The following is a 12,648-nucleotide window of genomic DNA, read 5'->3' as shown; positions in this document are numbered from 1 at the left end:
GTTCAGCAGCAGCCTTCTGTGTCAAGGGGAGAGACGGTAGCTGTACTGGCTAAAGTGATCGCCTCTTTCCCACTGTCCCAACCTACCCTTCTGGGCTGGTAGTGAGAGGTGGGGAGCACATGTTCTGTTCAGCCTTCTTTAGAGGAGGCTAAGCAGGGTATGCTTTCTTCCACACTTCCAAAGTGGTCTAGCACTTTGCAGTCAAAGTGGCATGAGTGGAGGTCCAGGCAGAAAGCTGTTGCTTATAAGCAACCCGTCTGCCATGAATGGTAGTCTCGGACAGCCCTCATCCCTGCACATGAACTTTACTTGCAAGTTGTAGTGAGGGCTGTCAGCAGTCCCCACCCTTCTGGAACAGCCATGGGAAACTGATTGGGGAAGTAGCAGGGGTTAGGGCAGGACATGCCTTAGGACTCCTGATGTGTCCGCTTATTTGTTTGGCATAACAGGGGCCCAGGCTAGATAGCCACCAGCCTGGGGTATAAGCCACCCAGACTTAAAATGCCATGTGAACTGGCCAGGACCTTATATGCTCTTTGTTACAGAGGAGGAAGCAGGACAGTATGTGTGTGATTTGTCATACTTGGTTCTGAATTTTGAGTTAAAAATGGAGACGTTTTTCTCCCTTTCCCACTGGGTCATTCCATGAAGACTCATTGGTGGGAGATTTGGGAACAGATAAAAGGAAGTGCTGCTTCACAGAGCACAGACTTGAACTATGGAATTCACTGCCACAGGAAGAATAGACAGCTAGTTTGCCACCATATCAACAGAGTGCTGGACTGGATGGATCCAGCATTGGTCTGATCTAGCATGGCTTTTCTTACATTCTTAATGTGAAAGTAGGCTATGGACGGAAGTGAAAATTTCAAGCCATTATTCTGTAATGTCCATGACCTTGTTCCTGCCATCATCAGTATCACTGTGCCTGTGCAGTGCCACAGGGAGGAAGTACGTATCTAAGGACGTAGATTTACAGAAGGGATAAACTGAAATATAAACTAATTGTGCAAGGCATGCTAGTGCACAAAAAGGTACTCATAAATATGTGAAAATATTGGTTAGATAGTACATTCCACTGCTATTGATTTCAGTGGCTCTATGTACTTCTATATATATTGAGAATTTGGATAGAGGCAAGTCTATTTCACTAACTTTTTCACCCATGTTATGCAAAGTATCCTAAGGTTAATTTTTGTTATTCAGAGATTTAATAGAACAGCCATAATCTTGTACCAATGTTTTCATGTTTTTTGTTAAAAAGACATAAATGAGTTTTGTCAAAGTAATACCAGTTTCTATTTTTTTAAATTTTCAGGTATGATTACAGATCTGTTCATAGATAAATTTAAATTCAAAGGTACTAATGTGAAAACCAAAGTTCCTCTTCTCCTGGACATTTTGGGAAGCTATGATCAAAACTCATTGCTTGCCTTTTTTGATAGTGCTGCCTAAACTTCAAGAACAGAAACAGCAACAAAATCTCTCTGAAGTGGAGACAGACGATGAAGGAAAACTGAATCTTCATTCACATAATTTTATACATGTTACAATACCTTTATTTTTATTGAATTTAGTGGACTTGAGAGGGTCTTGTGTTCATATTTATAACTTTTTTAAAGTAATGCCATATATGAAATCATATGGGGGGGAGGGGGGAGGGATTTTAAAGAATCCAGTTTTAGGTTCGAATACAATATATGTATTAAGGAAATTTAGAGGCTAGAAGATTGTGCAGCTGTGTCTTTATTAAGTACAATACTTTCTGTATATGGCAGAGCAATTCCATGTTCTTGCCGCAGGAACAGGCCATATAGGCTACTGCAAAACTAGCATAACATAGTCCACAGCTAATGATCAGCCAGTGCAGGTCAGGAGGGGGAAAACATGCTGCTCTGCAAAGCACAGACTATGGCAATTCCACAAGTGCCTTCCAGTTGTGGTCTGCTAAAACAACAGTGGCCCATCTCAGAAGGAGCTAATCTGTCTCAGCAACATGGCAATGCTCCTGTAACATCTTCCCATCTCATCTTATATAAAACAGTCAGCCAGACACAGGGAGCATACAGTATGCTAGATTTTGTAGATTATAAACAATTATGAATATCAGATTGGAATATGTTTATATTGAAAATTGATAGTTCTGTTCTAAAGCACAATGTCTAAATGGTGCATTTAAGTCTCTGTGATATTGTATGTAATATGGTGAGCTGCAGAATGGACTGTGTATATAAAAGCTTATGTTGGAATAAATTGGTTAGTCTGCAAGGTACTACAAGACTTGTTTTTGAGGAAACTCTGACAGAGTGACTGCAACTTTAGCCTGCATGTCGTTTTTCAGCACTGCTGCTGCCTAGAGGTGGGATGGTGGCAAGCAGTGGAGCCTAATGCAGAGCCAGTGTGTTTGAACGCAATAAAACTTGTGTGTGTGAACAGGACCGAGCTATCAGCATAATTTTCTCATGAGCCTAGCTTGTGATGTTGCATCTTACTAAAGCCTATTTCATTTAGAGACCAAATTGGCTTCCTGTCTCTTTGATAGGTAGCAGCTCTCCAAATCCTAAGGCGTGGATTTTCTCCAGACCATTTTCAGCCCGAGGCTCAGCTAAAGGCGTATTCCTCTACCAGTTTAAAAGGGAAAAGATAACACAGCTCCGAACATTCCTCAGTCATCCCCCCTCCCCGCGCCCGCCATGGCCGGCTGGGGAAAGCCGGGAGCTATAGGCCGCCTCCGCCCAGTCTAAACCTGCATGGGATTGCGCCTTAAGGAACCTTCCTTGAGTTTACCTTTAGTATGACCTCACTCGCCCTCGAGCAACATAAAAGTGACAGCTGCTCGCTTGCCTGCCATCCGGGCAAGGCGTGGTGGTGGAAGGAAACACGTTCACGTGGCTGCTCTCCCACCCACCCGCCTTCCCCTCGGTCCCCCTCGCCCCTTTCCGTGAGTTCCTTCGAAACCCAGTCCCCGCCCTCGGTGTGCCACAGCTTTTCGACCCTCGCAAGCTGCCGTGGCATGGTTGACGTCAGGCGAGCCGCGTTCCTATTGGCCGATTCAATCGTCGCGGGCTACTTGAACGGCGAAAGCGGAGCGGGCCCCGAAGACGCGAAAGCGGTCGGGGCTCGAAAGGCACAGCTTTTCCAGGTGCGGCGTAACTCTCCCGGCCCCGCCGTCTACGCCGCCATCATGCTGACGGGCTCTGTAGATGCCGTCGCCGATGCCTACTCTGACCGGGAGAACCAGGAGAATGTGCCTCCTGGGCCGAAGGGCCACCTTACGGGCACGCTTGGACATCGGCCGGCCCTGGGGCTGCTGCAGCCGAATCAGTGCTGCTTAGCCCAGCCGCAGGTAAAGAGCAGCGGCGGTGCACTATTCCTCTTGTCGTCTTCACTGTTCGGAGGGAGAAGGTGTTCTTTATTTGCACCCGAGGCCGGCAGACCCCTGCATCCGCCATCTTAGAGCTTGCCTCCCCCCTCCCCCCTTTCCCTCCCCGCGTGTGGCGCATTAAAAGAAAAAGAAAATATCAAAAACCAGAAACTGGCTCTTTTCCTCTGGGTATGGGGAGGGGGTTGCTACGCCAGTACCGCTCTTGCGGACATCTCCATGTTGCTTTAGGAGTGGGAGGCGACGCTTGTTGGGGGCACGGGGTGGGGAGTCATTAAACCGGCAAGCGGGTCAAGGTGAAGGCTGGTTCTCGGGGCTGGCGAGGGCGTCACTTGACTGGCGCGATTCAGGACAAGAGAAAGGTTGACGCCCTGCGCCTGCCCCCGAGCAAGAGCGCCAAGTTGTAACGCGCCGGTGTCATTTGGGCTTCCTAACAGGAGGACATGGCGATGATGATAGTAGAACTATGCATCCCACTGCTGGGCCGAGTCATAACGTTCCAGTCAGAGCCTTCTTCCAAGGAGAGGGAATATATACCTATAGTGTGTATGCATCTATTTAGAACACGTACACATGTATATATAGGGACTTATATTTTGATTGTTTTTTTGATATTTGCAAGCTGTTCTAGGGACAGCTTTGTGGGAAAACAGCATGCAAATATGTTTTTCAAAAAAGATATCTCCTGGTTTAAGGGAGAGAACAAAATTCATTGGGACAAATGGAAGTGTGGTTGCTAATGGTAAACTTCTCTCATTATAGGTTTCTCTCAGTCAAGTACGGTGGAGTACAAATGATGAAAACCATGTTGCTATTCCTGTGGGTAAAATGGGAAATAAACCTGCCTTTACCATCCATATTGATGAGCCTGATAGCAGGAGACAGAGGAAATCTGTATCCAGCAAGACTTGGTCTACTGAAGATGACCTAGGCTTGAAGACAGCTGTTGCTTCATTGGGAACCAGGAAACCTCTGACACCTATAGACAGCCTGATGGATCTTAGTTCTGGTGAGGGTTCTATCCTCCTTTTTAGGATCAGGCTTGTATAGGAGCAACTTGTTCATCTCTTGGGTGTTCCATTTAAGACCTCCACTAAGTGAGTTGGAGTTTGATTGCTGTTGGGTTCCCTAAATCTTTCTTAAAGGTTCCTACTTGCACTGATATCTATGAAGCTTACTCAGATCTAGTTAACTTCAGCTGTGCCTGAGTTGCCTATGCCTTCTAATTGAAAACCTCAGTTGAACTTCAGAGAAAACTCCTTTCTCTGAAGAAGACATTCCTTCACCTGCTACTTAAATTATACAATACAATGACCTTGAAAGATTCATTGCTTATTCAGGGCTGTGCAGGCTAATGTTCTTGTTTTGCAACCTTATCCTGAAACTTTATGGCCTTCCTGACCTAGAAAATAATGTAACATAACCCCATATATTCCAATTCCCAAAGGATTTTAGATCATGTTAACATTATGCAGTTTTAGTAACGCATGGGAGGATACCATGAATCTACGGTGGACTATACCTTCAAAACTACTGTTCTTTATAAGATGTACCCTTTGGTTATGTACAAACCTTTCATTTTGGTTGGGGGGATGTGTGTGTTATGGGAGATTGTTACATGCATCCTACTGTTAACTGCACAAATTCATAGAATGCAGTTCAAATTAAAATTTCTTCACTTTTATTCTATTGCTCACTGTAATTCTAGTGAGGCCCTGCTTTGAAAAATTCTGCTGCCCTCCCAGTTCTGGTTATTGGAATGTTTAAAACAGGCAGTATTTCAAACTTCTTGTGAAAACTTTGGTCTTGTTGTTTCTAAGGGCTTAGTACCATCACTTGCACACTGTGGATAACAAACTCAGCCTGCAGGGAACTGAGTGAAACTTGCAGGTTGATGGCATCTAGTGCAAAGTTAGGAAAATTGCTTTGTAGGCTTGGGTTAGAGGTGCTGGGGAAAGGGGCTGGCATAGCTGCCACCAACTTGAAGGCCAAGAACTGAGCAGATACTCTGACTGCTGATAGAGAAAAGGCAGCACAGCCCTGTTACTTGCTTTTTAGCAATAATGTTCACTCCTGGGACTTGGGACTACTGTGTCCTGGTTCACAGTTCAAAAACTAACAGGATGGAGAGTGCATCTGAGGTGGACTCCCAGCACAGATTCATCTTGCCCCTTAAACAGAGATCGGGCAATACTTAAACTTGCTGCTAAGGGTTTTTGGCAAATGACCAGAAAAAGTTACTACTTGAAATGGCAAGAAGTTGTATGAGATCACAGTACATAAGCAAGACAATACTGGATGATTAAATAGTAATTAAATCTTTGGTAGTTTTGTACCATCCCTGTGCTGTCTTGCAGGTATGGCTTCATAAGAATAAAAACAATTAACTAATTGTTTTCTTATAGATGTTTCTTATCAATTTTACTTTTAGGCCATCTATAAGACTAAAACTACTTATATGTTGTATTTTAGGATCTCCAAGTATTACGGATATGTCAATAGTCCAAGATGTAGAACAGAGAATTAATGTTAACCACGTACCAGACTACATTGAAGACATCTATAAGTATCTTAGAGAAATGGAGGTAAGTATTCTAACCTGACTTATGCCATGGCTCTCTCAACTGTTTAGACAAGAACAATTGTTATTTACAATCACTAGCTGTTTTTGCTTGTCTCCTTATTGCTGCATTATGATACTTGGTTCTTACCCTTCTTAGAGGCCATACTTCAGAGACTTGCTGTATAAAGACTATTATTGTTAGGATACAGAATGAGAAAATTGACCTAAGTTGTCTAGCTACTCATAGGTTCAACAAGTCTAATGGAATTGGCCAAGGGGGTAACGATAGTTGTATGTATAGTATGACTACTTGGACCTGTACAGCAGAGCTTAGCTTGTCCATTTGGTGTATGCTGAATAGCCAGGAAACAGTCGTGTTCAATAATGGTTGGAAGAACATGTAAAAGTTAAATCAACATTAATGTTAAATTCACCTGGTGGTCCAATTTGGACATACAAAACCCATTATTATTCCTTTCCTATATTCTAAGTCTCCTTATTTTCAGCTTTGCAATCTGTCTCTTGTTGTGAATAGCACCTGCAGTTAGCTTCATTTTGAAGAGAACTGCATATGTATGTCTTCAGATTTAAAAACCAATGACTCTTCAATGCTGTATGAAGCTGGTGAGTAGTAGAGGTCAGTGGAACCAAGGGTGGACAACTGCCAGTGAGTGACTTAGCTTCTGTCACCTCTTAACCATTGTGGGTAGGACTCATCACTTGGTCTGAAGAGGTCACACAAAAAAGGAGCTGGCTTAATCTTGAGTGGAGGTGGAGGTGCTAAGGCAAAGTTGGGGCATATGGATTCTAGATGATTTTCAAAGAATGTTTGTCATGGCTCTCCTGGATACACTCATAGCAACTCTTGGAAGTAGAACTTGACTATCTTGTGGACGGTCTCAGTGTAGTTTCTGCCTATTTTTAAAAGGAGCTTTGAACCAGCATTTCTAAGATAGGGTAACTTTTTCCTTATTTAGCTTGATGTATGCCAACACAAATGGTTGCCCACCAAATGAACTTGATTTGAAAGTTTGGTACATCTTTCTCTAAAGTCTAGAGCTGGAGCACATTGAGGCAAAGCTTGGATTACTTCACTCTTGCACTTTGCTTTGGGTAGCAGAGTTTGTCGTTTTCCCAGCACAAACTTGAATTTATTTATTGCATAGTGGCAAGATGTAATTATGAAGTGGTCTTCCCCTCACACTCTCTCTCCCCCCTTCCTCCTTAGGTAAAATGCAGACCCAAAGCAGGTTACATGAAGAAGCAGCCAGACATTACAAACAACATGCGTGCTATTCTTGTGGACTGGCTAGTGGAAGTTGGCGAAGAATATAAACTACAAAATGAAACGTTGCACTTGGCTGTAAACTACATTGACAGATTTCTCTCTTCAATGTCAGTACTAAGAGGGAAGCTTCAGCTTGTGGGAACTGCAGCCATGCTGTTGGCATCGTAAGTAAATTGAGTAGCTACCATATTCAATATTTTGTTTTCTGTGTTCTGTCTTACATAAGAACAACGTATCCAACTCGAGCTCCATGAGCTGGGAAGAAATGTGTATCTGAGCAAGGTCTTTACCACCTGCATGTACTGCTGAGACTTAAACATTGTCTCTGCTTAATAGGAATTAAGTCTAGCTTTCAAATTGTAAACATCAGCTGTAGAGCTTTGCAAATTTATTTTTTCAAACTTCTCCTGATGCTTAAAGCATGACACCCATACACACCAGGGGATGTACCCATGCCAACCTTCGAGATTTCTCCAAGCAAGTTGCTATAGTTAACTGCTTGGAAGTAAAAATGCCACCAAACCAAAAGCCAAAGGTCACAAGCAGTCCTTGTATCTTGAAGACAATATTGATGAAGCTCTACAAAGGCTGTGTGGAGAGCTGAGACTTGATGACAATGTTTTTCTTCCTACTGCAGGAAGTTTGAAGAAATCTACCCTCCTGAAGTAGCAGAATTTGTTTATATCACAGATGATACATATACGAAGAAACAAGTCCTCAGGATGGAGCACTTAGTTCTGAAAGTCCTATCATTTGACCTGGCAGCTCCCACAATAAACCAGTTCCTTACTCAGTATTACTTGTATCAGCCAACTAGTTCCCAAGTGGAAAACCTAGCAATGGTAAGTGGTCGACTTCTCAAATTTAGAATTTTACTTTTCCTGAAGAACAGTTTTGGGGTTTAGTTTCTTATCTAACCTCATCTTGCATTATTGGGTGCCTAGACAAACCCAGGCTCACATGTTGTGTAAATAGACCCACAATCCAGTCCTTCTAAAAAGTTGTCAGATTTAAGTTGGTATAAAAGGTCTCCAAATGTTAGTTTTCTGCCTTTTATATTCCTCCTACCATTTCCCCACCACCACCACCACCACCACCACCACCACCACCACCACCACACACACACACACACACCCACCCACCCCAAAACATGCCTGGAATAAAAAGAAACAAGTCCCAACACTTGTATGAGAAGACTTCAGGGGTGCTCTTGTAACCTCCCTAAAGGTAATGTTTTGAAGCACAAAAGTTAACTATAGGTCATCTTAGTTTCTTTGGAAAGCCAAAGGTTGGCTAACCTCCAGCAAAACAATTAAAATCTATTGAGGGGAAAGCATATTTATGAGGATCTGAGGTTTAGAGTCACGAAGTTGTATCCAACCAATCACAACCCCATGGACAACATTCCTCCAGGCCTTCCTGTCCTCGTAGATCAAACTATTATGCTGATTGAAGAGCAATAGGCTAAGCACATTTTATTGTCACAAATATGTCTTGCTGGTCATGCAGGGAAGATTTAGGTCTTAAATTACTTGTACTAGCATGGAATGAATCACCTGAAGTCCATTCTTATGTTGATTCAAACCTGGGGGAAGCAGTCAAGCAAAACAATAGCCTTTCATATGCAGCATTTGCCTTGCCTGAGGCTGTTTTGTCTGGGGTGGCAAAATCACCCCAAATGCAAGCAAGGAAAACAAGAATATAAAAGGATATAAATATAATAAAATAAATGCTAGATTTGAAATTGATTTTGGATTTAACTCAATGTTAAGTGTCTTTTCATACATCTCTCTTTCTCTTTCTCTCTCAGTAACTTGGATGGCTGTCATGGTCTTTTGTGGTAGAAAATGCCACTTGAAGTAAGGGTGGAAGTAAGAGAACTTCTGAGAATAAGCGGTCACTTCAAGCAGTTAATGTGCCGTTCCTGAGCAATTTAGTGGTGTTTTTCTCCTCAACGAAAAGCTTTGTTTCACAGATATAGCATTTAACAGCTTTCTAACATTGTAAGAATATTCTTGTGCTGTGTGAGGAGGCACAGCAAAGGAGCTACTGCTCTTAGAATCAGATCTTATGTTTGAGCTAGATAGCTTCTATTCCAACTTGTGGCAAGTATGCTTGTGGTTTGAGTGAAAAACATGGTAACATCTTGACTCAATGAAGTTTATAGGCTTTATTTTCTTCTTTTTGCAGTACCTTGGAGAACTGAGTTTAATTGATGCTGAGACATACCTGAAATACTTGCCATCAGTAATTGCTGCTGCAGCATTTCATATAGCAAACTATACCATTTCTGGAAAGCTGTGGGTATGTATAAAAAGACTTGAGCTTATTAAAGTAGGACTGTTTACTCCCACTTCAGGTTGCCTGTACACCGAGATCATTTCTGGGTACCTGTGCCAGCTGATAAGTAGGTTCATGATTATGGTGCCCTACATAGGAATTCTTTCCATGGAGCCTTACCTGGTGTTTCCATGTTCTCTGCCCCAGTTGTCAACTTTTCCACTTGGTTTCATAGTGCTCCAAGTATGTTTGTTGTCTATTTAAACATTGGTATTGTTTTTATGTCCCTTAAATTTTGCAGAGAGCCCAATGGGCTATCAGGGGTATACATAAGAACTTATTTATTATATTAGGTGGCACAGTGGTTTAAACAGCTGTGCTGCTGGGCTGGTTGATCGGAAGGTCGCCGGTTCAAATCTGTACAACGGGGTGAGCTCCCGTGCTTTGTCCCAGCTCCTGCCAACCTTGCAATTCGAAAGCATGCAAATACAAGTAGATAAAAAGGTACCACTTTGGTGGACAGGTAACAGTGGTCTGTGCACCTCAGTGTTTAGTCATGTCGGCCACATGACCACAGAGACTGTCTGCGGACAAACGCTGGCTCCCTCGGCTAGGAAACGGAGATGAGCACCGCTCCCTAGAGTCAGGCATGACTGGACTTGATGTCAAGGGGAAACCTTTACCTTTACCTTTAATGAATAAATAAAAATTTCCTTAGCAGAGTGACTCTCTTGCTGAAGTGACAGGATATACAATTGAGTATCTCAAGCCTTGTCTCATGGACCTCCACAAGACATACTACAGAGCAGCACAGCATACACAACAGTCTATACGGGAGAAATACAAGGCTGTCAAGTAAGTATTTGACTCTTATTTCAGCTGCTCTTACGTTCTGCAGTCTTAACTGTGGGGATGGGGTGGCATAGCTGTTAAATGCTGGAGAAGAGAAGAGTCAACATAATTTCTTTCCTTTTCAGATACAATGCAGTATCCCTCATTGACCCACCAGAGAGACTAAACTTATAACAATCAAACTAAGAATTGACATCTCAAAGGTGTATATGGCCCAGAACAGCAAATGTACAGTTTTAATTTTTTTAGACTTGAATCATTCTGGTATATTACCATAGGAAATTATGAGGTTTTCTACTTTTGTAATGTTTTAATGTAAACTTTTGTACATGCAATCTTGTTCTAAGTACTTAGGTAGAGCTCCTTTAAAGTTCTATTGAAACTGACACAAACCATGCAGGCAAACCACTCAAGTATCACTGTTTTAAACAAGAAGAGCAGTCTAAATGGGGATTCTGACTCTAAATGGCAAATCAAGATAGTTCAGTGGAGTCGTGTCTCTATGTGTGAGATACTAAAATTTAGTCCTGCAGGCTCCATGTATAATTAAGTTGCAACAATATATTTGGGAAAAGTCACCTGGTGCTTAATAACATTAGGGAAGCTACTGTGACACTTCCTGCTATGAACTGAGAACATTCAGTGGCTACTAGAAGTCTGTGCCAGTTTTGAGAGTAGTGCCTCTTAGTATATGCTGCTAAAAGTAGCTTATAAAACACTGTTTATATGCATAAATACAGCTTTTGCTCTTAACCTCATAAAAATTGTGTCAGGAAAATGGGGAGAAATAGCCTTCTGGTAACAGGAAAGCTACAGGAACCTCACCTTGAACTTAGTGAGACATGAAAAATCTATTTGTTACTAAACAAGCCAAGTTCCTGACCTACAGATGAAAAGGCCTACATCTACAATGCTACAGTTCTTGACTAGTGCACGAGGCCAACTTCAGCAAAGCTACAACTCTAGCAATCTATGTTCTGCATCCCAGCTGCAGGTGGTCAAGGACGTAGGAATGGGTAACTATTCAAACCTCCTTTTAGTGTAATCTAGGAGTACTGAGTCAGGGTGGAAGTTGTGGGTGTCTTGTAGAAATAAAAGCCTATTTCACACGGTTGTCTACATTGAAAGAGTGGCTAATTTTTAGATCGCTATTTAAGTAGGATTGGATTCTTGTAAACAAGACTAACGCTGCTTGACATGATGTACTTACATTAAACCAATGCATAGAAAGACCTACATGTAAACCACCTCAAAGCTGGTCAATAAAATCCTCTCAAATGACTTCTTTCAGTAGTAACATGAAGCATACTTTGTGTATTAGGATATGTGTGCTTTTTTAACGGAAGGCTTGTACTGTTGTTAATGAAATAGCAGTGCAAATCATTGAGACCCTGCTTCATCAGCCAGTGGAGACAAGTTTGTCAATCAAAAGAAAGGTCAAATTTGCAAAAAATTGTGCCCTAAGAGGAATGTTGGGGGGAGGAAAGTCTACTCAGCCGCCATCCAAAGGTTCTCCAAAAGTTTTTGTGACACATTGATCAGACAAGCCATAGCAGAGTAACCAAAAGCTGCAGGCTGCCCACCTCTAGTTATTAAGTGGATACTTGAATACAATTATGGTTCTGTGAAATGTGGCACAGCTGGAAATGCATCTCCAGTGCCATTAGGAAGTAAGCAAACTAAGCAAGCTGGATTTTTCCCTGGCTTTCTAGGCTATAGAAACTTAAGGGTGTAAGGCCTGGTTTGAAGGTGCATTAAAGGGAAGGGGTTATAGCACCATCCTCACCAGCATTTAATAACTGAACAAGCAGTTAATTACTTGCAATGTTTTCTGCAATATGCCTTATCCATTAATAGTATGAAATGAGAAAACAGTAACCATACTTTATGTGGCAGGTGCTCACTGTAGTTATTAATAAAGCAGCTTAGACACTGATGATGGAAAATAGTAGCCAATGGTCACAACCTAGCGAGTATAGTAAGGCAGATCAGTACATATTTAGCCGTAGGAATGTCCTCCTGCCTCAGCTTTTGGAATGGAAGAGTTTACAGCAGTCTGCTTTAAATGCTTACACTCTTAGAGAGATTAATACAGATGTCTAATACACTTTATGCTCAGGCTGTGTGCAGGCTCCCTCACCAGCCTCTACTGAACTGTTTTCCCTTTTCCCCTGAATACTGCTCCTTTGCAACTGCTGGCAGCAAGAAAAAGCAATTGGTATCATGAATTGGGAGATGTGGCCACTGAGGGACACATGGCTCCACTACTACTTAACAGTGGCA

The 12,648-nt window shown here is 42.3% G+C and overlaps 2 protein-coding genes across 3 annotated transcripts in view; both read left to right on the top strand.

Moving 5' to 3' along the window:
• The window catches only part of BBS7 (Bardet-Biedl syndrome 7), a 31,010-nt gene extending 28,738 nt beyond the window's left edge, over positions 1–2,272 (top strand). For both annotated transcript variants that reach the window (XM_044429327.1, XM_044429328.1), the window contains one exon: positions 1,319–2,272. In XM_044429327.1, coding sequence (XP_044285262.1) covers positions 1,319–1,455 — 137 coding nt within the window. In that variant the 3' untranslated portion in view covers positions 1,456–2,272. The remainder of the gene's footprint in view (positions 1–1,318) is intronic.
• An 866-nt stretch (positions 2,273–3,138) lies between these two features.
• Positions 3,139–11,643, top strand: CCNA2 (cyclin A2). Its single transcript, XM_044428907.1, has 8 exons — positions 3,139–3,346; positions 4,145–4,391; positions 5,855–5,967; positions 7,174–7,397; positions 7,871–8,075; positions 9,424–9,537; positions 10,235–10,368; positions 10,491–11,643. Exons 1-8 carry the CDS (start codon positions 3,185–3,187, stop codon positions 10,537–10,539), a joined length of 1,248 nt encoding a protein of 415 aa, XP_044284842.1. The 5' UTR covers positions 3,139–3,184; the 3' UTR covers positions 10,540–11,643.
• Positions 11,644–12,648: the final 1,005 nt, after the last annotated feature.

The sequence above is a fragment of the Varanus komodoensis genome, unplaced genomic scaffold, assembly GCF_004798865.1.
Source record: "Varanus komodoensis strain SLA01 unplaced genomic scaffold, ASM479886v1 scaffold2, whole genome shotgun sequence".
Classification (NCBI taxonomy): Eukaryota; Metazoa; Chordata; class Lepidosauria; order Squamata; family Varanidae; genus Varanus; species Varanus komodoensis.
Note: the sequence above shows the minus strand (reverse complement) of the source record. Positions and strands in the feature narration are given on the sequence as shown.